The sequence below is a fragment of the Chamaea fasciata genome, unplaced genomic scaffold (genome assembly GCF_029207755.1).
Source record: "Chamaea fasciata isolate MVZ Bird 193981 ecotype frontalis unplaced genomic scaffold, bChaFas1.0.hap1 SCAF_11, whole genome shotgun sequence".
In the NCBI taxonomy this organism is placed as follows: domain Eukaryota; kingdom Metazoa; phylum Chordata; class Aves; order Passeriformes; family Sylviidae; genus Chamaea; species Chamaea fasciata.
In genome coordinates, this window is record NW_027094096.1 from 18512272 (window position 1) to 18539342 (window position 27071).

Below are 27071 nucleotides of genomic sequence, written 5' to 3' on the forward strand. Positions count from 1 at the left end.
ACTCGCAGGCACGCTGGTGAAGGGAGCGTCGCAGAGCAGCTGCGGCTGCTGGAGCTCTACTGCCAGCTCCACTCCTCCCGATGCCATTCCTACCTCCAGGATTTTTCCCTGACTCGCAGCATCACCATCCAAAAGTCTCCCTGGAGGAAGGTATCTGCCTGCTGGTTTGTCTCTTTATCCTTTGCCTCATCCGCGGGAGAAGGGAGGAAAAAAGCCATAAGCAATCAACTCATCTGCTTTTCCCCCCTTTTATATTTCCCCCCTCCTGCTCCCTTCCTTCTGTCAAGGGGGTAAAATCCCCGTCTGGAAGGAGCTTTTCAAGGTCCGTGTATGGTTGGCAGCAAATTGGAAGAGGTGAGCAGCCGAGAGAAGATGTGAGAGCTGGAAGGGCTGTGCCGTGGGAGTGGTCCTTGCTTTGTGTGCAAGTGAGGCAGTGAGTGTGCAGCCTCCCACTCCGGGTGCATCTTTTTTTGGATGCTGTGTAGTTCCCTGTGTGAAATGCTTTTTTGGCTAAAAGAAGAAGAGATGTCACATCAGGAGCTCACCCAGCGACTGACTACGGTTATCACCCATGTGGGTAAGGCATCTTTATTTTTCTTCTTACTACATTTGTGTGGATTCGGGGGCCCTGTTCCCCCAGGAGGTGCTGCTGCCTTTGTGTGACAATATCACACCTGTGTGTGAAATAGGAGCTATCAGCAGACTGCGAATCCCTGGCTTTTGGCAATTACACAGCTTTTTATTGATGGTTTGTTTTTCAAGCATGTTTTCTCTGAAAATCAGGAACAGTAAGAGCAGCGTGTCCTACCTGTGAAGTGATCTGTGTAAAATACCCGAGCACAGTTCTTGCAGGAGGTGATGGAGAAAAGGGGGTGTGGGAGGATGCTGGAGCAACAGCGGCGCTAATGTGCTGTGCATTTGCTTGTGATACTGGAATCAATCTCACTCTCAGAGAATCTTTTCATGGCCTTTGCTGTTTCAGGATTTCTGGAAGGTGCTAGGACAGGGACAGGATTTCAAAACCTTTTCTCTCTGTCAGGCTTGATTATACTGTTTTTAACATTCAAATGCCAGTGAATAGAGGTGAGGCCCTATGCTTTGCACTGACATCCTGATGCATCTGAGCTGCATACCCACCTGCTGGCATTGGGGACTGCACAACCAGGAACTAGGAACCTGAAACTAGCAAGACAGTAGGAGAGATGCTGGTGATTAAAATATCAGATGAGAAAAGCTTTTGTGACCCTTTTTTGTTACCTCCAGTTGAGTTAAAGCAGATTGCAGCTGTGTTGCATCACATAAAGAGAACATTTTTAGTTGAATTGCATAGGAGCAAATTTTATAGCTGTCAGTGTTTGCAATGGATTGTATGCTGTGAATGCCAAAGATATTGTACAGGTTCCTAAAATGCCTTTGTCTCTGGCTTTGTTCAGGCTGTATATGAAACAGAATGTGACCAAAATTTGACTTTTAGAGAATATATAAGTAAGGTTATAGACCAGCATTATTCTTTGGTTTGATATAAGCTGTGGCAGCTGAACTAAGTTTAATAGAGCACATGCAATCAGTATCTTGCCTAGAGAAATAGCACAAAAGTAGACCCAAAGTCAATAAAATATATAAGATCAGGCCCCATCTCTCCAAAATTTTCCCAGGATAACCTCAGCAGGTGCTTGGTATGGGAGAGAGTATGATTGCCAGGAGAGCTTGCAGCAGCAGGCTCTTTGACCCAGTAATGCCAACATGAATTGCTTTGCAACTGTGCAAATTCAGATTGACATGAAGTCACATGAATTCACATTTTTTAATGAGGATTTGGAATTCAATATGAGTCTTTTTTTTTTTTTTTAAAGAGTGTTTCAGAAGAGCCAAAAAGATTTGTATGTCTTCTGGTTTTCATGTTAAACTCAATGCAGGTCTCCATCATCCATATTGAGGACCTTCCTTGATATCAGAAGGGATTTCTTAGAGGTAACACAACATTATGTTACCTACTGTATTAAATACTATTGTACTATAGGAAGTCATTCTGGACCCTAGAAATGGTGATGAACCTTTCCCCTGTTCTCTGCTAAATTCAAGAGAGATTTCTGGGTCATGAGGTTGATGCTAGAGAGTCTTACTGGTTTCCTGGAGGTCAACCAGCAGGCCAGTGCTCGGGAGAGGAGCAAAGGTCACTGATCATGGTGTTTATTCAATTCCACACTGAGGCAAGAGTCTAGCTGATCAGCTTCCATCAGGGAAGGATAATCCCACCATTTTCCCAGCCATTGGAAACCTACAAATCAGACCCTACTTGTGGAGTCTGCCTGCCTTTTTGTAGGCAGAGTTCATTTTCTGTTTAATCATGTAAGTGGTAAAAACAGTTGTGCAAAAATGGAAGAAAGTAACATTAACACATTTGTTATTGGCTGAAGGAAGAACATTTCTTCCAAACCCATGATGATGATGATACACCATGTTTATGAATCACATGTTGTAACATGGGTGCCTTAGCTGAATCAGCAGTAGCTCATTGGAAGAATAATTCCTGGGAGCTGCAGGGAAGCTTCTCTTGTGTGGTCATTGGGAATCTTTACAGCCTAAACAAGTGAAAGGGCTCTCAGCCTTAGCAAATTGAGGGGACCCCTGGCCATTTATCGTGTTTACTATTTTTACAACTCTCACCCTCATACTGCCACTTGGACTGGTGGGATTCAAACTCTCTAGAATGTAGCCAGCTCTTTGTTGGGAGCACAGCTCCCAGCTCACACAAGAGCAAAGAAATTTATTCACAAAATTTAAAATGCCAGACAGGAAGTTTATGGGAATGGTAAAAAGAAAGACCTTTACGTTTTCAATAAAACCTTTATGGGATCATTTTGGTCAGTGTGAAGTAATGACACACCATTTTATTTTGAATGTGTCAATAAGAGTGTCACATTGTTAACTGCCTGGGGGCTCAACATATCTGTCCTGGGCAAAAGCTTTTATCCCTCATTAGCTGACTCATGTTGTGTTACACTGTTCATGTGCTAGCAAAAAAAGCTTCTTATCCTGCTACAGACTTCATGCATACAGTACCTGCCTCACCTGGGTCAAAATCAAAGCTCCGAAGGTATTTTCCTGCTCCACAGTAGCTCTCTTACATCGGTACTTTTCTAGTACCAACCTGCACAGTAGCACGTCTTTAAACAGTGTGAAACAACAGGGGACCAAATTAGATCTCTTAAATAGCTCTGTGCTCCCTCAGCCTCCCTGGGATTATTCCTGGCTGTCCTGGTGTGGTTGAGGTAAAGGGGCCACCCCAGGTGCCTAGGACAGGAGTAGTTTGTGAATGCTAGCAGGCTTTCTGCTTACTATCTGAGATTTAGCAGCAACACTACCCAATCTTGTTACCAAAACTGCGTCAAGAGTCTTTTTTAAATTTACCCTACTTTCATTGAACTTGTTTGTTGGGAGGTGTTGGGGAAACACTCATCAATTTTGGAAAAAGTGTGTCCCTTGGGTAGGTGGGCACGTGACAGCTCTTCTGTGGTGGGGAGGGAAGAGCATTGCAGGGTGCCATGCCTGGTGCCGACGGCAGGATTGTTTGCCTGTGGGAACACGTACAGCTCTTCCAGCCTGCAAAGCCCACAGGAATACGCTTTTGTGCTCTCACTACCCACCCACGCTTGGCAGTTGGCCCCCAAAAGTCTGATGCCAGCTTTGCTATGTGTGGGCAACATTCTGGGCACAGCTGCACACATAAGCACCTCCACCCAGTGCCCCGTTTTCCACAGATTTTTTTTCTTAAAATGATTTTATGATAGGATGAAACTGCCAGAACCAATGTGAGCTGTCTCAAAAGGCCAGCAGCTTGGCTCCTCTCTTGCCAGTAAAGAATTCCACAGCACACAGGAGACGGGTTTTGTTAGAGGCTCCCCTTAATTCTCAATGAAGTTGTAAGACCTCCTCCCCTTCAAGTGTTAGCTGGACCCAGGTGAGCTGACTCCCTGGTAGGAGAGGCACTGATGTGAATTTGCAGAAAGCACTACATTGCACAAATGTTACATATGAGAAATAACCCCATACATTCCTGTCAGTTTTCATCTGATTTTACACACGCGTATTTCCCCAGTCTCTCATTTTATAAAAAAAAACAAACAAAAAGGAATTTCAGCAACTTGATGGAAATCAAAAGGAAAGTCAGTGAATGAACTTAGTTTAGGATTGACATCTCTGGATTTAAAATTCTTATCTGTTAACCATGGTATGTCAATTCCTATCACTCTTGGCTTAACCACCAGAGTTCAGGAGTGGAGTAAAATACCTGTGTGTTTGAAGAGAAGTTGTGTTACGTTTTGAGGCAGGAAGTAAAGGACGATACTGCATCTACCTGACTGTGTGAGAAGAAATTAGGTCAACGGAATGGAATAACCCGAGTTGGCACTCATCCGAGGCCAGTGGCTAAGCATCACAAGTCACAGAATCTGCTTTATGCTACAAAGCCACAAATAATCTAATATGTCACAGCTGGACAGACAATTGCAATGTTTCTGATATGTGTCTGTGGACATCAAGGACACAAAAAAGGAATATTTTAAGAAATTAACTTTTGAGGTACTATATTAAATAGGCCCTTCGCTACTCCTATGCAAAGGCTTAAATCAAATCAAATTCCTCTGCAACATAAAATTCTTGCCTTTGTTTTAGAGCATTCATGCATTTCAGGAACTCTTTTGGAACCCCATCTGTGTCTCTGTCCTACTTAGGGATTTCTGGTGCACAGCAAGGGGAAACTGGTCTTTCCATTGATCACAGCACACCAGATTTCCTCACCCAAAAATAATATATAGGCATGGGAGGGGCATCTATCACTACATTCCCAATTAAATATGACAATAAAGAACTGCAGTAATGGGTTTGCTAAATTTACTTGGGATTTCATGCTTATGAGAAATTGTAGGTTGAAGTTTCCCCATTAACCTAATTCTATAGAAGAACTGAGCTTTAATCATATTATCTGCATCTTTATCTCTGTACCCCAGTAAAGCTTTTGAACTGTTGGCCAATTTTTACCAAACTTGGTGAAGTGACAAAGGTCAAAAATATTAAATTCATGCCAAGTATAAAAGTAGTATCTGAAGAAAAAGATGAAAATAGTGAAGACAAGGCTAATAAGCTCATTCTATTAGACCTCAGAGATTCCATGTGTGTGGGTAGAATGTGGGAAAGGAGAGATAATAGCAATTTATCTTTTTTAGTTTCATAGCTTAAAAAAAGCTACTTGTTTACTTTTTTGTTCCTAGATTGTGGTTATTAATTTTACCACATTCTATATGGCCTATTCTGTGCAGCTGTTTCACTGGAAACTGTTTAGTAAGGAACTGTTTAAAAGTGTTTTGCTAATGCTGCAAATTTTGTATCTATAAAAAGTGGAAACTAAGCTCTCACAGAAATCCATGAAAAATGTGCAGATGTGCCTGGTGCACTTTCCAAGATATAGAATATTGCAAGTCCCACAGACTTGTTTAAAGCCCACATTCTAACCTGGTTTGCAGAGTCATTATCAGAAATAAAGATTATAGGAAACTGCTGAGTTGGTATCTAGAACACTAGTTTGTCTCAAGGCAAACTATTTATGTGATAGTTTGGCCTCGTGTTCGGGTAGACAGAGGTGACTAAAGAGCTTCCCAGAAACAGTAGCATGCGTTAAGGCTGCTTCAGTTTCAGGAGAGAACAGCTCAGAAATGTTCCTCTTCTACATTCCATCTTTTACTTTAGGTGAATACTTTTTTCATATGGGATGTGATCCTGGCATCCTTGACACAATTTAAGAAAAACCTTGCCATATCCAGGTGTGATACTGTTACTAATTTCTTTCAGAGCAGCATGCTCCAAGGAGAGCCATGCAGAGCCCCAAAGAATTGAAAGGCTGCTTACAGCCCTGTTTTCTCATTTATTGAAACCCTCCCCCAAACTGACTGTTACACCCTAGGCTTTCATTCTCATGCCAGTAAGAGACCAGGATATTGGGGAGAAAAGGGAATAGGAGTAGCTATCCACCATCTGCTTGCTGCAAGGTTTTGACACTTTCTGCTTACGCATGTTGTGATGGCAACTGTTGGAGGCAGGGAACTAGGCTGGATGGAGCTGAGGTGTGATCCAATCTGTCAATCTCTAAGTCACTCTCTCTTTCAAAAGCCTCTGCATTGCTGCTATTAAATCTAATGCTACAGCAGCCTCCCTCTGTCCTTTATATTCTAATCTACCTCAGTAATGACTTGTAGGTGTTTGTTGGCATGGAGGAGTGTTTAACACGCAAGGAAATTAGTAAAGAAAAGTCAGGTGGCAGGATTGAAGTTTAGCTGTTAGTAGTGGTGATGCCTATGGTCCCTTCCACAGCTGTACGTGCCACATACCAGGTCCTGTACATCCTTAGAAGCTCTACTGGCTTCCGCTGTTCGTTTTTAGTGCCTGGAAAGTAGTTGGGACTTAAATGAGTTATTCCAGGATACATGCTTCAACCAAAAGGAAGTCTGTCTGTTTGCTGTTTGGGTCAGCTCTTCTCATGGTTTTCCTGATGCCTCTTATGTTTCAGGCCTCTATTTCAGACAAAGTTAGCCCTATATTGGCAGTTTTAGTGGACCAGAAAGCAGAAACCTCTGACTTCCAGAGTAGGCTCTTGCTAACACTATATGGTAGTCTTTTGTTGGGTCCTAGCTTTTGTTGTTGTTGTTGTTGTTGTTGTTGTTGTTGTTGTTGTTGTTTTTGTTGTTTGTTTGTTTGTTTGTCATGGTTTTTTGTCACATTTTTATTTTTTGAGGGTAGGGAGAGGACTGGCTATCAAATGAGATTCTTTTAAAAAAAGAATGAGGTATCTTAGGTCAAAGGCAAGGGGAAAATGACAGCAGCATTCAACGAGCTAGTCGGACTGTGGCACTTCCCAGTCTCCTCTTAAACACTCCAGGGCAAGCCCTGGGTTACCTGGAGGGAGGAAGTGGGAGGAATCTCCAGGGTGAAGCAAGTGCAGGAGGTTTCCTCCTGTGTGAGGTCTCTGAGTCAGGCACAATGAGAGATGCTGATGCTGGCAGAAGTCATTGCTTGCTAACAGGGCAGGCTGTAGTGACCGTTCTGCATTGCTAAGGCCCAAGCTTAAAAAGCAAATAGGACCAAAAGGAGGCAGAGAGGAGCCCCTGTCTGTTCCTGTCTCTGTGGCAGAGGGGAGCTCAGATGGCCTCACTGGAAATTAAACTAAGCTGACATCTATCACATTGTCTGGCAGCTCATTAAATACAAGGGCCTTTTTCCACCTCTTGCCTCATCTTTTATTTAATTCCCTTTTCTCGCCTTCCATATGGTGCCTGAATCCAGGAGTTTTTGTGAGTGGACATCTCCCTGAGGGAAACAGGATCAGGATTTGGGAAGGTACTTGCAGCACCAGGTCATCTCAGTCAGTAGAAAAAAAGCTAATCAATTCCATTGTTGTAACTCTTTTCCCCCTTCTGTACCACATTTGAGGCCTCTTTTACTCCCAAGGCTGGACTTAGCGTTTGATCTAGGATAAACTTTTCTGAATAGGGCCCAAGTAACTGCTAAAATAATTTTGACATCACAGTGTCTAGTACAGGACACCAGTCCTGTCTATGTATTTTCTCCTGTTCTTCAGAGCTGCAGTTGTGCTCAAGTGTCTGGGAGAAGATAAGCATACATCTTTTGTGTTAAGGCTGTGCTTTAGCCTGCTGGCCAGGCTGCTTGTGCCTCCCTTTAGAGCACAGCACAGTAACATCTGGATTGCCCCAGGTGATCGCCCCAGGTGATCAGTGGGTCAATGATTGGGAGTAATCAAAGTTCTCTGCAAAGCTGCCTGATCCTGCTCACGTGAGAAAATGTTGGAGAATTATGTGAAAGAGATAACGTGGCACATGGATCACTGCTAATCAGTGACTCACACTAACCAGTGCAGCAGACGCTGCCAGAACTGAAACCAAGGAACAGAAGGGAGACAGGGTGAAGAAACAGCCAACTCTTACATGCATAGATGGAAAATCAGTTGTAAATACCTTGGGTGTTCTGTAAGTCATGGGCTGGAAGGAGGTACTGTTTAGGGAGCAGGAACACTGCTCTGGAAAAAGCTCTGGAGTTTAGTGGAGCGAAGGACAGCAGACTCCACTTTGGCATGGGGACAGATGTGTAGGGGACAATTGGGTTGAGATCACTGTATCTTCAAGCTCCACTGTTGTGTAAGCACAACACAGATAGCATCTGTGAGTCCAAAAGCATGGTTGCCTCTGAGGAATGATTGAATTCATGTACTGGAAGAGGGCCATGTCCAGTGTGTGAACTCAGGCTGATAAAGTCTGAAGCAACAGCATTCATTCAAGGATGAAATACATTACATTTATATGCACCTACCTCTTGTTATTTGCAATGTGGCATTGCAGATGGCTGGTGACTTTTCAGCAGAGACCTGCAAATAATTTTGCATTGATGAAATATTCTGAATATAATTTTGCATTCATCGTGTTTTCAATTAGAATATTCCCTGCAGTGTAGTATGGTATGAAGTCCTGAACTGAGACAGACAATCATAAATTTCTGTGGACCCTAGGATTTAGTTTACGAAGCTGCAGTCCATCGTTTCTAGTCATTACAGAGACCTGACAGTACAGTACAATATCCCCCCAAAAATGGCCAGAGGAAAGACAGACTACCAGGATCAATAATCCATGCTGTCATGAAATGATTATCTATTTTGTTTGCCAGAACAACACACATACACCCACACTCCAGCTCAAAACCAGCTTTGCACCTCCTGTGCCTTGTATTTGGCATGTTCTTGAAAATGCATTGTTCTAAAATCACTGCTGTCATGACCTTTGAGTGCTGAATCTTTTGGGCAGCCAGGAGCTAAACAAGCACAGCCAAACCAGGGCATGTCCATGCCTTCATGGAGGCTGCTACTCATTTCAGTATCATTACTCTGCCTGTCTCAAAGGTGGATTGTGCCCATGGTTTGGCTCCAGTATAAGGTGCTACCATCCCACAGTAGATTTCCTGCTCTGAGCACACAGGGCCTTGTTTGGCCCTTCAAGGCAGCCAGCCCAGCTCCCTCCTGTATCTGCAGAGCTTTCCTGATTCCAGAGGTACATGAATGCAATACAGATGAAGTTCTCTGGAGACTCGGTTGCAGTAAGTGCAGGACTATTACCGTGAATGCAAAGCTGACTCTATGGAAGTTTAAACAGAGATACAAAGGTCCTTTTTGGAATGTTAGTCCAATGTTACTTTGATTTTAAAAGTCACTGATTCCTGACCTGGATTACTCAAGCGTGGGAGCAAAGGTTAAATTTCTGCAGAAGCCAAAATCCTTTGAAACATTGCAAAGAGGTGATGGGAAATGATCTGTCATCAATATTACAACAAAGTGGCTCTGATCCAGAAGTTCCAAAGAGCTCTTTAGTTCTGTGTGAATATGGGGAACTGCTGGTACTCAGCACTCCATGGGACCAGATATTTTTGTCTGAGTGCACTCAGCTGTAGCTGACCCAGCTGTAGCCCCTGCTGCAAATAGGTATAAGAGGCAGCACAGAGTTAGCACCTACTGTCAGCATTGTCCTGGGTTCATATGAGGATCCTGAGTTAGTTTGTCAGAGCTCAAGGAAAGCCAGGCTGAGAGGATCTGGATTCAGATTCCCCACATACGTGAGTGCAACCTGTAATCTCTGTGCTTCCAGCTACCTCCATCTGTGCCTCAAAGATCTTGGATGGAAACCAGCAGCTCTTATCCTGATACTGTTTATGCATCCACCCATATCACCTAATGCATGAGCACCCCAATAGTACTACCGAGGCTGTCATAGTATTCAGAATTCATAGGAGAAGGCTGGATCTGCCACTTCCACACTGCAGGCTGTTGCCCAGGGCAACGAGATATGAGGGGCTGCACAACATTTAGCTCTTGCTTCCTCTGCGTGACCGGGAGCTGTGTGATTTCCAGTTTCCCTTGGGCAATGAATTGTCTACAGCTGGCCCCAAATGCAAGAGCAGTTATCTGCAGTTCCGAGACATAAATACAAGACAAACAATGCTGATGTACAGCATTGTGGGCTGCCTGGCAACAGCTGCTGATAGGATCTGACTCTCCTCTTACATGCCTTGAGCTCCAGAGATTTTGTAGGAGTTATTCACATTTTAACTGGAAAACCACTTCAGGTTCCATGTGAAGAGATGAAGAAAATCTAAAACCAGAGAGGGTGTCTGTCAGTATTTCAGTAGAGTGACTTTTGCCTTTAAATTCCAAGACCCATAAAAATCTTAGTTATACAGAGATAGGCAATTAGCCCACAGTTACTGGCATCTCCAGTTATTGTTACTGCAATATCTCCAGTTTAATCTTAACTTTCCAAGGATATGCACATGCTGACAGACAGGTATCGAGGAAAGAACTGCAGCAAACGCACACACCTCTAGTAGCAATGATAAGTAGAAATTAGATTATTTGGATCATTGCACCTCTAGTAGCAATGATAAGTAGAAATTAGATTATTTGGATGTGAGAAGTTTGAATATGTTAGTCATGTATGTTACAACTTTAACGCTTTAAATGCATTTTTATCTGGTATGGATTTCATATTCTCACCAAATTGCTGTGGCTAGAATTACTATCAGGAGAGTTTGCTTCTTGTTATCAATCAATACCCCTTCACATAACAAAGCATGACTATAAATATTTTCCCCCTATGAGTCTGAAGTTCAGTGTTATCCATTACACTGTGGTTTAGAGGTCTCTGAAGCCAAGGCTTAATTTTTGATGGGATCAATATTGGTGTTTGCAGCATAAAAGCCAAAGCTGATGACATACATAGGAGCCATACTATTGATCTTGCAATATCCAGAGAAAAGGTTATTTCAAACTGAAATAGCTGTGGCCTTTGCATGACCCTGAGCTGTAAGCAGGTGCATAACTGATCAGAGAGCTCCCAGCAATTACATGCCAGTTGTTGGTGCAGGAAGGTTCCTGGGAAAACCTGATTAATCCTTGTTTTGGTGATCGGCTCATTCTGTGAAAACAGACTTCCTATTTTTAAAATGAGAATTTCTAAACTGTTCTCACCATTTCATCTGTCTCAGATATTTGTACTGTTATCTGTCTCTAGTATCTCTTCCCCTTCCACATTGACAAAACCAGGAGATGCTTCACAGCTGGCTTTGAAGTCACAATTCAGTTTGAGTTAAACTTTTTAGTAATTTTTGTTGATAGCTCATAAAAATCCTGGTTTTGTTTTCAGCTAGGGGAGAATGCAGTTTCAGCAATGTGCAATTGTCATTTTGGATCATGTTGAATTACACTCTGGCTATACAGCAGAGTCTTGTGCATCATTTTATCTTGAATAGCAGCAGAGAGCTGGCAGCAAGTGCCCTGTGAGGAGCAGAACTGGTTGGATAGAGCTAAGAAGAGCTTGTCAGTCTCGTTTTGTGCCCATTCTACCCCAGTATCTGCAACAGCAGCTCTGTATAGGCCACACGCTGCCTGCCCCACTCTCCCCTTCAGAGCTGAGATGTCACCACTGTGTGAGGTTTTTCCTGTTCAGCAATGGGAAGGAGAAATGAAGCAGTCGTCCCCTGAGTCTTCTTTCCAGGAGGATAGAGGAGCAGGGCTGCTGCCTGGGGAAGGGGGGTGTGTGTGTGCTGGTCTCAGGAAGAAGCTGTGCCAGGGCAGCCTCCTTCACCGCGGGGGGAAGGGCAGCAGAGGGCATAGCAGCACTGCAGTTTCCACTGCCCTAAACCCTCAAGGATAGGGCCAGACCCTTCTCGGGTCAGCTGAAAGGCCGGACGTTACAGAGTAGGGCAGAGGAGCCTCTCTCCTTCAAACCCCTTTTCCAAGAGATGTGATGGAACTGCTGGGTTTGGTACCCAGGAGCTGCTCTCTGTTGCTGGAGAGATCCAGGCACTCCCAGCGCAGCCTGCTTGCGGGAGGACGCGGGATAGGGACCTGCTCCCTGCCCAAAGGAACCCGCTCCCTGCAAAAGGGACCTGCTCCCGCCCAAAGGGACCCGCTCCTGGCCCAAACCCCTCAGAACCGGCGCATATCCCCGCTCCTGTGGCAACAGCATCAGCATGCAAACTACCGACAGCACTAATTCGGAGGGAACCGAGGTCACCAGAGATAAACAGTGAGATGGGGGCTGAACCTTTGAAAATGCGGTACCCAATTTCTCTATTTAAACTTTTCATCCAAACTGGGTTGTACTATAGGAGGACATCACTTGACTACATGTGTGCTATTCTTGATCTTTTTAGGAACAATAGTATAAGTTTCATATAAAATCCATTTTCCTATTTAGGAGTAAACACATCTGTTTATTTTAATCTGTAGAAAATATAGGAAAGCCTAAGCTTTTAAAAGCTTCTCTTTCAGCAAATATGAGAATCTGTTGTGATTTTGATAACTTGATTAAACACTACAGAAGTTACTAAAAGTCTTAAACATCTGCCAGCAAATATAAAACCTAGGAAAATACATTACAGAAAAATAAGACTGGCATTAGTGTGTTCATTCTTGACCCCCAGAGAGCTGTCCTACAATACTTGAGCAAAGATGGAGACATTCTAATGATATATCAAGTCGAAATTAATCTAACAAACATAAACTTCAGGTCAGGAACCGCAGGGAAACCAGCTGAAAACAGTATCACCCTCAGCATAAGGGGAAGGTAGTGAGGACCCTCCTAAATGCAGTAGCTGAAGCATTGGGTAGAGGATGTGTTGGTGGAAGCCTCAGGTGAGAATGCCCTGGCAGTTCAGGCTGACTGGTGTATTCAGGACCCTGACTCCATGCTACTGCCAAATGCAAAATATTTTCTCAATAGAGCTCACATGCTCTAAAATACCTGGCCTGTCCACTGCCAATGCTGATATTTGGAATCAGTCACTGAGCCTGATTTTAAAACTACTCGTTTTGTTTTTATTTTACCCAATGAGTTCATTCTTAGCAGTTTCAGTTCAGCAGTTTTCACTATGAGACCTGCTGACCCTGAATGTGTGCGTAGTAGTAATTAGACTGATACAAATAATGCTGCAAAATCTTAATGAGCAGAACTCTATTTTAAATTCAATGCTGGAAAGATGGGGATATCTACAAATGGTATAAAATAACATTGAGAAATGCTCTATGTGCCATGCTTAAGGCTACAACTGAGAAGGGGATATTTCTCAGTATGTTAGTAGATATTTCTTTTTTTCCTAGCTTTAGTGCAGTAATTGCAATTGATCTTAGACAAACTCTATGAATACCTTGGGATTCAGTTCCTGGGTAAAGAATTTTTTCCTTATGCTTCATTATTTGTATTGCAATTTCAAAGTTCACTGGTGGGTTCTTACAGTGCTTCTGATACAATTAAATATATTGTTTTTTTTGGTTTGTTTTACAATTGATTGCTATTCTTGAAGCAAGTATATATGAACAGGAGACAAGAAAATATTGTGTAGAATTATGTGCATTTATGCTACAAAGGAGCAGCAAGGAAGTGGTTAAAGAGAGGGTAAAACTATTGTTAAGCTGATTCAAAAGGCTTTCAAGCCAGTGGGAGATGTGTGGATATATGCTTTTAGCATATTCCTCCTCATTTTTAGGCAGAACTTTAGGTGAAATTATTCCTTCCCCCACAAGCTTTCTTTGAAGAGCTCTCAGATGCATACTCAAATATATCTAAGCAAAAATACTCGTCTTAAACTGTATCCTTTTATTGGCAATTAGAAAGGAAATAGTCTATTTCATGGGAGTAGAGATTTCTCTGCCATGCCAGAGTGCTCAGATGAGAATCACTGGAGAAGTACAAAGCATTATTTAATGCTCCATGCCATGATGTGAACTTAACGCCTACTGGGACTAAGGTCCATAAACGGATGTGGGATTTAGATACATTTTATTGAATTAATCTTTGCTGGTCAGCCGAAAACATTTGTAATGTGGTTTCCTGACAGACAAAAGAGCAATTTTTTATCTCATCAGAACATTGCACCACTTAGCTTTAGGCAATTTAAGTCCGTGGTGCTGTTGAAGTCAAAGCACTGTCCTTATTTCATGTGGGCTGGAGGTCTAACCTTGTGCAGAAAGTGCTCAGCACCTCCCAGCACGTGAATGCTGCATGTGGGACACTTGGAGCTGACAGGGAAGGTGTTTGTGCCTTAGTGTAATGCTGCAGAGAAACCTTTGTGCTGCTGCCTGTAGGAAAAGTTCACTCAGGTGCAGCTGTATACTCGTTCTGCACCTGAAGCTGACTTACAGATGTCTTTTTTTACTGTGTGGGCATACTTGCCTGCTAATATAGATCCATGAATAATTTTAGTCTTAGTATGAAAGGAAATGAGGCTTTCATACTCATGCTTTTTCTATCCCAAGCTGGCCCTTTTCCATATAATTTTAGCAGCTCTTGTCTGGTTTTGACAAAGGATTGAAACTCTTGGTTTCCTGTCAATTTATCCTATTTACATATTTGAGATTGGGTATGGTGACAAAACCTAATAATTGTGCTGGTTGAGGAGGAGAAGGAGAGCATTGGGGGTGTGGTTGTGTATGGTAATGTCTTGCCTTGCTGTGCCTGTGTGTGGTGCAGTGCTGCAGGTGGGGAGAGGTGAAGGAAGTGCACACACGGTGCACACTGGTGCTAGCAGGTTATCCATACCTTTATTTTCCTGCTTCACACCAGGCTTTGGTGTGACTTGGGAAATCACCCTGTAGGTTATGTCTTTCTAGAACCTTAAATCTGTTACAGCTGGTGGCTTAGAGACAAAGCTGGGGTGGGTAAACTGGGCTGGGAATGGTGCGGGGGTTCAGGCTGTGGGTGGACATGAGGAAGGAACAGCTCTGCAGTAGGACAAATTGAACATGAGGAAGGAATAGCTCTGCACTAAGCAGGACAAATTCCTGTTACATGGGTGTAGGTGTATGCCAGCATCCAGCTGCCCTGTGTGGTTGCACCTGTGGGTGCACACAGAGATTGTTCCAGCCATTTGCTGGTGCTCAGCACAAACACCTCTGTGGGCAGGTCCTTCAAGATAGACCTCTGGTTTCTGACAGCAGTCCTGGCCTGGGGGAAAAAAAAGGAAGTGTACTTCACAATTGCCAGAGCAGGGGGAATAACTCCTCTTTGACTGATTTTCTCCTCAGTTCCCTAGATGAACACAAGCCCTGCCCTGAGGATGTTAGAGGAGTGTGTTTGATGTGTATCTGCCGGCTGAGAGCCCAGTCAGGCAAAGCAGTGTCTGGGAAAGTCTCTACAAGAGCTTCTTTTTCCTTGTGGACTGCACAGAATGACTGACTGAACTTCAGTGCACAGACAGGCGAACAGGGAAAAATCAATAGTCCCTAAGGCCCAATCTCCTACCTCTTGTGGTAACTGATGTTGAGTGCTTGAGAGAAGGCAAGAAAACATTGGAAAGGCCTTTACTGTACTTTGTAATGTGAGAAGCTCTTTCTTCCTGTTCAGCTAACATTTGGCATGTGTCCAAAAGCCTGGAGTATCAACAGCCCTTGTGATGCTCACAGATGCTATTTTTATCCCTGTGCCTATCTGGTTCCTTTATGTGTTTCAAGTTATGAATTGCAAGAAAGAAAGAATGAAAAAAAAAAAAAAAAAAAAAAAAAAAAAAGCTGTTTTCATCAGGGAATGTGCACAGCTGCTCCTCAGGGAAAGAAGCTGTCCTGGTGGTCTTGGTTGTGTGGATCCAGCAGCTGTTCTGCACTGGGAGAGCTTCCGAGATTCCTTGCAGGGAGGAAAAGTGAATGAGGAAAGAAAGAGGAATGTGCAATGAATCCAGTGCAGTGCTCTGGATGACAGCAAGGATCAGGGTTACCATGTCCTGGAGGTGAATCTGTGTCAGTGGCAGAGTGCAGAGAGGAGAAAATATGTTCCCTTGTTAATATCAGAATCTGTCCTTTCCAGCTCTCATGGAGCTGCTGGAGGACCAATACGTGAAGACTGTGCCTGTGCACTGGCGCTGCACGGGTGATACAGTTTAAGAGTTGGAGAATGAGGATATGACATGCCTGGTTTTATAGATCGCAACCTTCTCTGCATTACTCAGTGTCTCTCTCATGTATTCCTTTGGCATTTACTTGTCTCTCAGTTTATTCCCATGACTTTAAGCCAAGAGCCATTTATATTTTGGGTAGATTGCTCAGAAAGGCTCTTGGTCTCACTTAGGTCTGTAAGCATTTTCATGATCAAGACTGGAATAACTTTGCAACCAAGCCTAAATCCTGGATCTAGCTACTCTTTACCTTTGTGCCAGCTACACTTCGGTAACTTTGGGATCTGTTTGTTTATCTCTGCCAAGCAGAGGCTAGTCTTCTGTTCTTGGTGATCCACTTTTAGTTGCAGGGATCAAGAGAGCCAGGTAAAATAAACCCTGCAGGTGCAGCAGCACCACTGGCCTGTGAAGATTCTGCTCATTTCCTGATCTCCTAAGAATCTTATCTAATCCAGCAGTGATGTCATTGGCTTGGGGGTTTCTTTTTGTCTGCATTTTTGTTTATTTGTTTTGCCTTTTTTTTTTTCTTTAATGATGGTAATGGTCCTTGAATAACCTTGATGTCTTCACAGCTTTGAGATGACAACAAAAGTTCTTTGGCTAAGTTTGTCCTTTGATCTTCACTGCTCACTCCTGCTTTTGGCAGTTTGCGTGGGAGTTCATGTGCGTCAACAGTGGCAGAATTGTTGTTTCCCTCTGCTGAAGGTGACCAAAAATGTTTTGCTTGTCCGTTAAGAAATCACTTTAAGCTGCTCAGTGTAATGAGATTCTGAAGCCATATGGCACTGGAATTAGTGCCTTCTAGTGCAGGAACTGCATGTTGCAATTGCAACAGTGCTGTACGCTACAAGGAATTTCAGGAAGAGAGATGTTTTCCTCTCTGCTTGTTCCTTTTACTCCTTGGGGTTTAAAACAATGCCTGGGCTGTAGCCCTTTATTAAAAAAGGAGGGAGAGGAAGTCCTGATCTGCTTTTTATTAGTTAGAAGAAAATAAATGAAAGTTAATAAAAAGGACTAGTTTCTATTTTTTAGCTGAACGCTGGAATGGAGGTTACCATTGCACCAAGAGTGCTCTGAAAAGAAACCTTTGTGTCAAACTACTGAAATGCCTTGTGGCTTATCAGATTCATGATCTAGGAGATGGGAAGCCAGAAGGAGGGTTACTGAGGTATATGCAAAATGAAAATGTGTTTCAACATAGCTATCAAATTAGTTCAATTAGTTCAAACATCAGATAAAACACCATGAAATAAGAAAATGTGAAGCAGGGTTTCAGGAAAGAAATACAGATTATTTTCTTAGCTTCTGTGTGTATCAGTCTTTATAATGACATTGGATTTAGATTACTTATTTCTTAGATTTGTGGAATACTGCATATATGGAGGGGGGGAGATGCTGGCATTCATGAATAAAAAAGATACCTTGTGCTGTTGGGTTTTTATGTTTTGTCATTTCTAAAATGTTGGTGGATAAGAGAGGTAATTTTTTCAGTCTCTTCTACACTAAACTTTCTTAATGGTTCTTACAAGGCTCTGATGGAAAGGTGACGCCTGTTTCCCCTCAATTGCTGTAATGACTGTGTGGGGTAAGTTGCAAACAGCAAGTGTTTTACAGTGTTTTATGGCTGCCTCATTTACACATGCAGCAGAAGCAGACTTCTCTTCCTCCTTCCTCTGACACATAAATCCTGTTCCAAAACTCAAATCTTGATTCTTCACAAGAAATTATGTCCCTTGGACTCAGCATCCTTGAGATGCAGTGTGTTTGTTGCATTTTTCGTGCTTAACAGTGATACCAACCATCACAGCACTGCTTTTTGAGGCAGAAGCATCTTGTTTCATGAGAAGAGATATGGGACTTAAATAGATGTAACTGAGCTGACTTTAAATTTGTTGCCATCCTCTGGCCGCACAGCCATGGCAGGAAGCACTTTCCAGCAAGCATCAATTCCAAGGCGAACTGGTATTTCTAATGGAATTGGGAACTAGTGCAGCTCTGCAGGGTGTTTCGGGTAATGGCATCTGAGGGTAGCTGGGTCATGCATTGTGGGGTGAGGTTTTTCTTTCTTTCTTTTTGTAGTGTGGATTTTTGAAGATTTTTTAGTTTCTGATGACACTTCCTTACATTTATTTACTTGCTTATTCATTGACAGACCAACCCTACTTATGTTGCTAGGCAATGCTGGCAATTTATGACCAGAAAATATCCTCCTCCTTAGATTTTCCAAATATTTTGCTATGGTTGTTTGGAGCAGCAGGAAAGTAATGCCCTTCAATTCTGTGTTCTTATGGAGAAGACCCAGGGAGGCATGCCTACCATTTTCTGACCTGTTCCCTGCACTACAACCTTCTGCATGCAAAGAGCAGTAACTTGCCTTTAAACAGACTGGTACCTTTCAGCTAATGGAGGACATTTGTGAATTCTCCATCATCCACACTGTGTGTGTGTTTGGTAACAGGTTACATAAAAGAATTCCTGCAAGGCAGCCCTCACTGCAGCTCCTGTGCAGATACAGCCAGACCAGTACAGAAGAGGTCATTTGTGCGATAGGAAACAGGACAACTCTCAGTGCTCCCATGTCAGGTTTTCCATATGTGTCAGGAGAAGCTAGCCCAGCTTCTGAGTGGGACTGCGATGAAACAGATCCTTCTGCCCATCCATTCCAGCCCTTGCATCACAGCACTCAGTCCCTGGGGTGGCCCTTATGTGTCTTGTTGCTAAATATATAGCAGCTGCAGGTGGCTTATTTTTGTGTCTGGAGCTGGGTGATGGCAGTGATACCCCAGGCAGCAGTGGTTTGTATTTAGCATTGTAATGGGTTAGGCTTTCCTAGGGAAAGACTGGGAAATTATTTCAGAGCATTTCCATGTTGTGTGCTGTGTGGCTACCTGTGTTTCCAAAGCTCACACCTAGGGCAGATTTCTTCTTGCATTCCTCTTCCAGCATCAGGTCTTCCCCTTGGAATGCAGCATGTCACCGATCCTCCTGTTCCTAAGCCACGTGGATACTGACGGGCAACAGGGTACATGAGAAAGAGTGGCAGACAGAAATGTATTTCCACAACTGCTGGATTCTCCCTCATTGTTTTTCTCTGTGTGCAGGGTTGAAATGCAATTATTCTGTGTATGTCAGACATGAATATATTGTCAGAAAAGTTTATTTGCCAAGGTATATAGTGTTTGTCTGTGTAAGGAAGGACACCTTCAGCCCCTGTAATGAAAGATAAGAGGGAGGAAATGTTAAAAGATAAAACCTCAGGATTGTGTTTCTAGTTTTCTTATCCTGTCGTGAAAGTTTTCTACAAAGTATTTCTGCCTTCTGTACCACTGCTTTCCCTATCTGTAAAATATTGCTGTCCCCTAGGGATTTCTCTATGGAAGCTCTAATAAATATTTTACAAGTGCTAATGAATCAGGTTATTCAACTGTTCAGTACATCAATGTTCTCACTTTGCAGGCAGGGTTTTGGAAAAGGCAAAGAGCAGGAAAGTGAGCAACTTCATGCCGCATAGCAAGCCCAGCTTGGGAGGTGAGGGCAGTAAAATCTTTTACCTTTAAGAGTGGAAATGTCCTTTATAGTTTCATTTCATCAAAAAAAGAGGTTCTGAGACTCAGTTCTCAAGTCTGGTAGCTGTTTGACTACATGGCCAGTGTCTGTGTGCTGGGTTAGGAAGCTTAAACAACTCCCCCTGTGTGGCTGAGGCAGCAGAGCTGGCAGGGAAGAGGCTGCAAGTCCATGGAATGGGAAAGAAGTAGGGGTGGGTGGGTTGACTTCTGTATATTTCAGCTTACATGAATTCAATGCAGTCCAGCCAGTTATTGGGCATTTTAGTAATGGCACCACAGGAGGGTTTTTTTTCTCCTGAACATCTTTGTCCCCTCTAGGTCATTCATTAATTTGGATTAATCAGCCTTCTGCTTTCCCACTCGACCTGTAGGGATCAGCTGTGGTCTGAGCAGGCCGGGAGCTGAACAACACTGGATGTTCTGGCACTAGGTAAAGTGCCAACAGGTGTTTGTGACTGAGGCAGAGGAAGGCAAACGTTCTCAGTGTGTGTGTAAGATCCTTGCAGGAAACTCATTCTGTGTTCAGGTCACTGCAGTTGAGCTCTTGGTGGCAGCTCAGCCCTGATTCCCTGGGTTCTCATTGTATTCTTTGCACTGTCACCAGTGCTGGCCCTGTGCCTGTTATGCATCTCCTGTGCAGTCCCCTGCCGATCCTAGGGAAAGCTCCTTTTTAATTCACTGTATCAGGATTGAGTGCTCTCTGCACTCAGTTCCCCAATAACTAGTTTCTTCACAGGGCTCTCAAACCAGTGATTTGTGTTACAGTAATTGTTAAATGGAAAAAAAAGTCAGCTAAATATCCAGCCCCTTCAGAGGGGGATTTCTAAACGTATGCTTCAAATATTGGATTTTGGTGTGTAACTAATGGATCAAACTTCTTTGTTTAAAAAACATTAGCTGGGGGTTGCACAGCTAGCAGAACATGTCTGCCAGCAATATTTCCCTTGTCCTCCATTTGCTACTCTGTTCATTTCGATTATCAGATCTTATGAGCAGGGACCGTGCACAGCAGCAGAGGGCTTTTCTGTACAGTTGCAGCCTCCCAGTGCCACTGCCAGACGTGTGAGTAATTGGTTGAGCAGCTCTGCAGAGCAGTCTCCTTGCACCGTCCAAGCTGAAATGCAGGAGTAAAAAAATTCATTCTCAGAGATGAAGAATCATAAAATCATGAGCCTGAAAGGGACCAAAAATCATGAAGAAAAGCCTTTTCTCAAAGAAAAAGTCTTTGTGAACATATCTGGCATGCTCATTAAGAGTAATTCTGTGATCTTGAAATGTGCTTCTGGGATCTTCTCTCTTCATTGTTGCTTTAAGACAGCTTTAAATTAATGATAAGGAAGCCATTCAGGGCATGGGCTGTGCTGAGGTTCACAGCTTTCATTCTGAATGAGAGATTAAAGTAAACTGATATTGAAAGCAAGGAGGGAGAGACAAACACAGTCAGTAAGCCTGTAAAAGTCTTAGCCAATTGCAATGGTGAACATCCTGCTGGCGAGGGTGACCTTGAATGAACTAAGTGGGATAAAGTCACCAGGCTGGACTGACGGCTGAAGAATCAGGCTGGATTCCAGCAAACAGAGAGCAGATTCCTGACAAGAGTCTCCTGAGCTGTGGCAATGGCTTCTCGGTGTCGGAAATGTGGACAACAGGTACCCAGGAATCTGCCTTTCACTGCTGTCCGGATAACAGAAGGAGAAATGAAATCTTATCATGACTTTATAGGAGAATGTGTTAGACTGGAGCGCATGGCAAAGAAAGGTATGTGCAGCATCTTTAAAGAAAATAGCATCTTCTCTTAGTGGTAATTGCATTGCATCCCCAGGCAGTTTGCAAAAAGAGATTATATTCTTATTGCTTTCTCTGAGGAGTCAGTGATAATTAAAGGCAACTGGCTGGATTTGGGTATTAACTCAGGTGTGACTGCAGCATTTGACTTGGCTGTATATTTCTGGGATATTTGCAGTGATTTGCTCTAAAGGAGGTTAAAATGAATGTTAGACTCATTCTGAATAAATGTTTATTTCATTTGGGTGTTAGACACTGGGTTTTCTGTATATATCCGGAGTAGGTATCTGTTGTGCATGGAAAATACTTTTTAAAAATAAATGTAAAGAGCTGGAGCAGTGGATGTCATGACCCAGCTGAGCCTGTCACCCTGTGCTCCTAAATTACTATGTGGAAGGTCAATATCTTCCACTCTGTAAAGATTCTGGTTTCACTGTATTCAGAAAGTTGCACAATGGAGCTTTTTGTGCTCTGTATGAGTCAGCCCAGGTACAAGGCACTATTCCACTCTCAGGGGGTTGCTAGTATAAGGTACTGGTGCCTAAGAATCTGTGCTAACTGCATGTTAACTCTGAAGTAGAGTGATATAGTTGAAATCTAGGCTGTTGACTGTCTATTCACATATCAAGATTGCTGAATCATAGAACACTTTTTCTCTGTGTCATTGAGAGGAAGATTTTTCAAAGAGCCCCCTTTTCTTTACCCTGTTAACTTGAATAAATACTTAGTAAACCTGAAATCCAGAAATTTAGAACATGTTCACTAGTGCATGATGAAGATTCCCAAAAACATGCAATATGATTGTACTTGGAAGTTAAATTGTTTATTATGATTTAATTAGCTCTTCAGCAAAGAGAGTTGCATTTGCTCTGGTAAATGGAGAATATTCTGCAGAAAAAGAGGTGGACCAGAAGCAGGGTATCAGCTGCAGCCACTGCTCACAAACTGGAGTTTGCAGATGCTTTCTTTAATAGCGCTCTAATGCACAATGTCAGGGTTTGAAAACAGTAAAGCCAGTCCATTGTACCTCTGCTTCTGTGGATGATCCATCCATGCTGATCTTTGGGGTCAGTGCCTACCTATGCATTGTAGTATTTGGCTGACCTTTCAGTCACACTGATGTTTCCAGTTGCACTCTTTGTACTGAGGCAATCTGAGTTCAGTGCAGCAGGGCAGAAATGTCTGGTATCCAGTAAAAGACAGTGGAATTCATTGAAGTTCCTTCCTGAATGTTTGATCAGGTTGCTTATGGCTTTGTGGGCCTGTGAACCTGCTGGAGGCAGAGCTCAGGCATCTGCTGTTCTTCTTCTTCCTATAGTAGAGAGGGGAAGAGACTGGTAAGGGCTTTGCCATGGTTACTGTTCCCAGGGAAACACCCTCTCTGCCTCCGGTGTTGAGAGACTACCTGGCATAGTATTATGGGCAGAAATCCCTTGGAAAATAATTTTTTTGCTAGAGAACAGAGAGCGTGTCAGATCAGCCTGAGCCTCTTGTCATTTTGTGAGGCAGAAAACATCTTTGCCACTTTAGGATTAAATTCTGCCAGTGAAGCTGCCAGAGGGGCAGAAGTTCAGTTATTGCTGAGTACAACGTGCCTTCAGCTACAGGTGTTGGAGCTGTGTGAGTTGTGAGAACGCACTGGGGCAACTCTGTGTGTGGTGACAGTGTTAGAAGGGGGCTAAGGATCTGGCAAGGTGGCACAGGAGTTCTGAACAACACTTTCCTGGGTTGTTTTCTCCTGCTATGAACTAACTCTGACCTTGTGTTCATTGTTAGGTTTTTTTGACCTGTGTTTTCTTATCAGTAAAGTAGGAGTGGGAATTGACCTGCCTTCATAAAAAGTGAATCCCGATGATGTAGTTATGGACACTTCATATTACTACTTTGATGACTAGACCAGTTTCTCTTAGTTGTCTGTGCTGCATATACACAGAGGCAGAAAGATTATCTGTCTCAGAGAATTTGGATTCTGTCTGTCCCACCTAGTCCTACAAGCAAAGACTCATTGACTGCCTTTTTCTCAGCCTGACTTTCTCTGAAGATAATGGCAATGCAGGATCCTTATGGCATGTTCTGACTTACTGTCACTTTAGGGGGGGGTACCCTTTCTGCAGGTTAAAGATTGAGCTGGAGTGTTGCTAAGGTCCAGTGGGCTGATGTTTACTGAGTACTTCAAGTACTCCAAAATATGGAGCAATTTTCCCCTTGTCCATGCCCAAGACACACATACAGACCATGCCTGTGGAGCCCTTTGAATATTCTGTGGCAATTTTATCTTGTGTGTATATCATAATGAGAAGATATCGAAAGCATGCAGGTAACTACAGCAGAAATAGAGGCCACATGGTTGCAGTGGCCTGAGGTTACCTGCCTTTTATCAGCAGTACCCCACAGCAAGCAGTGTTGTGCCAAAGACATTCCAGTTTCTGGATCATGCAAGTTTCAAGGCTTTCTTTGAATCAATGTGATTTGTTCTGATGAGTGATTAGAGGTGTGGTTGTAGGCTTCTGTTCAGGTAAAGGGATAAAAATAGTGAATGCTCACAAAAAGAAAGTGATGCTGTGAGGGGCCAGCTGAAGGGCAGTTTCCTTATGGCCATGTGATGCCTGCTCAGAGCTCCACAGCCCTGGCTCCCTGCAACAGGCCATATGAGCTGCCTACAGGTGCTGATGGGCCCTCTGGGGTCTGGTGTACAAAGGTGCTATTTTGAATACCACTATGTGACCTTGAGACTTTGGGAGCTGCAGCTCCAAGGTGCTGGTTATAGCACAGCTGTGAGAACCAAAGGGCAGGAGCCCCCCGAAAGCCAGGCAGAGGTGTGGCAGGGCCTCCAGCCCAGGGCTGATCACTGTTGGAATGCCCTTAGTTCCTCACAAAACAGATACTGAGGCTGAAAGCAAAGCATAGCCTCTTGCCATGAAAGACATCATTCTTGGACAGTGGCTCACGTGTCTTTTCAGCACAGACCTGACTATTTATGTCACCCAGCTGCTGGTGAGCATCTTTAATGCTTGAGGACACCTCTTGCCAAACCGACCCCTTTGTCCCCAGATGCTCCTGATTAGCCTGTCTTGTTGTGGTGCTCAAGTCCTCCAATGGGATCATACACCTACGGGGGTTTTACATGGATGAATGATCCTGTGCTGGCTATGACTATGTCTCTGCATGCTGTGGAGCTTGGGGATACAGATTATGTATCTTTAAGGGAACAAATGTGTGGTTTTCATCTGTTCTCAAGGCTGGTGGCTGCTTAAATCAGGGTAGTGAATCTGCAGATACTGAGGAGTATGCAGTTTATTACTGAGGCTTTTCAGGATTTTGCTGTTACTGCAAAACCAGGCAAGAGGCTCCTTGCCAGTAGGATGGGGACTGTCTGTTGTGCTAGCAGTGTTTCTGCTTTTGTCCTCTGTAGGACGGAGGAATGCTGCAGTTTTGTCTGTCCAGCAATCACAGGAGCTTGTTCTCAGTCCTACTGCTGTGTCTCTCTTACTGCTGGAGTTGAAAACCAATTCTTCAGATCCATCTGTTCAGGGAGTAAAAGGGACTGAAGTACTGGAGCAGTTAAGGAATTATGGTGCTATCTCTGGAAGGAAATCCCATCTGTAATAAACTGAGTCTGAAATTTGTTGGACTTTTTGGAGCTTCTCCACCTTGAGTAATAAAATAAATGAGAAATGCTTTCCCTTTTCAAATGACTGACCTTTCCACAAAGGTGCTGTTTATTGGAGAAGGTGATTATTTCATGTGAAGACCAAAATCTGAAGTATAAGTGGAAGGTAATTTCTAAATCCCTTGAGACTCAGTCACGGTGCCTCCTTGTGCATTGCTCAAAATTGTTCTGGTTCTATTTGCATTCAGTGTTTCTTTTTCTCTTTAATAAAAAATGCTACCTAGGGGACCTGAGATAACTTTTCTCAGCTGGCTCTCATTGCATATAAAATAGCTGAAATAAAATATTCTGTTTTCCACAGAGGTTTTTCTGAGAAAAGATGATTATCTTAGAAGCTTGTGTTTCTTTTCACCTGTTCCCATTCGTATGCAGCGTGCTCTGCTGTGGTTGAGAAATACTAGAACCCTGTTTACCTAATCAGAAAAATCCAGACTATTATGAAAGAAATAGGGAAGGCACAGCTTGATTTTAATTTAAAAGAATTCTGAGAGAGATGTAGTACTGCAAAGATCAAGAGAACAAATTCTCAGAGGGCAAGTTATAGCAGAGACCTTGTGGGTATTTATGTTTTTCCCTTTCTCTCATGATACCAGAACGAGAAACAACTCAGTGAAATGGAAAAGCATTAAACATGGATAGACAGATTGCTATAATTGGAAATGTTTTGTTAACTCATGGGACTTATTACCACAATATAATAGTGCAGTTTGATTTTTTTTAATTACCTAAATTGTAGTGTAAACTGTCTGGGGAGAAGATTTCAGGGGAGAATGGTGCTGAGTATGCTGGGAGGTTGGAGAGCGCCTGTGCAGAGCTCTCACCCTGGCTATGCCCACGGAGCTTGTTCTCCAAATTCAGCCAGTTCTGCTGCTTCAAGCCTCATTTAAAGACCCAATTCTGCTGGGCTAATATATTGATTTTTTTTATACAAATTGTACTGCTGCTTTATTACCTGAATCTTGCTGTGGATGAGCCTGACCAGTGAGTTTTCTAAGATGTGGACTTTCCTTCTTTACCACCTGCACATTATCTACTAGAAATACTCAGGATCAAGTATAAAAGAATGATAAATAAATACTTGATGGGAGCAGCCCAGCTCTACGTGAATATTTGGACTATGCCAAGTGTCTTGTTGCACAAATTTCTGATCCTATTAGTTAGTTCCATTTTTCAAAGGGAGAAAAGATCCTCCAGACTTTTACAATAGACAAAAATTATTGACCAAGCTTTTTTTTCACCTTTTTCTAAGCTGGAATATCCCAGCACAGAGTCAATGCCTTATTTATATTCACAACCTGTGCCTATGAGTCATTGAACTGGGGATTGCTCAGTTTAGGCTTCCTGTCTAAACTCCTGAGTCACTACCTTGAGACAGTGTGCTTCTGGGGGCGCCTCTGAGGAGGTCTTTAAAAATCCTGATTTTTAAACTGGGATACCCATAATTAGTAAGGTCATCATTTGCTAGCATTGGGAAAAGCTGAGGTGAAATGGGAAGGGGTAAAGGGATACTGAGTTCCATTTTCCCTTGACTTTACCACTAGACTCAAGAAGTGACACCTGTCGGAGAATGGATGAAATTGGGGCCAACTTAAATTTTCAAGTCAAAACCGCAATAAAAATCAATGAGCTGTAAGTCAAAATGGGAGCAGTGAAACACAAGCCAGTTTCTTTGTGTTAGGCCATCTCTGGTGGAAACAGTGGATTTGCAGTTGCCTGATGTCTTTAACATAAGATTAAAGAGCTTTCTAAAATGCTGGTTTAATCCAATTTCCATGAACATCTTGTGTGTTCAACAAGTCAAACACAATGAACCTAGTGGTCGTCTCTGGTCCTGCAGTGAAAGAATCTGGGAAGATGATCTCTGAGTTAGAGGCACTTGGCTATGAGCCATTCCTTGTCATGCTTTTGGAGGCCCAGACCCACAGATATGAGCACATGGATGTGTGGAGACAGATGCTGACATGGTGCAAGTTATTTCAAGGAAATTGGGCTGTATTGTAGCCAGAGAGGATCATGTTCTTGAGTATTATTTTTTAAAGTAAATTTAAGTATGT

At 43.0% G+C, this 27071-nt stretch overlaps 1 protein-coding gene across 2 annotated transcripts in view; it reads left to right on the forward strand.

The window, feature by feature from the left end:
* The first annotated feature begins 470 nt into the window (after nt 1-470).
* MCF2L2 (MCF.2 cell line derived transforming sequence-like 2) overlaps nt 471-27071 on the forward strand; it is a 149879-nt gene continuing 123278 nt past the window's right edge. For both annotated transcript variants that reach the window (XM_066193520.1, XM_066193522.1), the window contains exon 1: nt 471-577. In XM_066193520.1, the coding sequence (XP_066049617.1) occupies nt 475-577 (103 nt within the window). In that variant the 5' untranslated portion in view covers nt 471-474. The remainder of the gene's footprint in view (nt 578-27071) is intronic.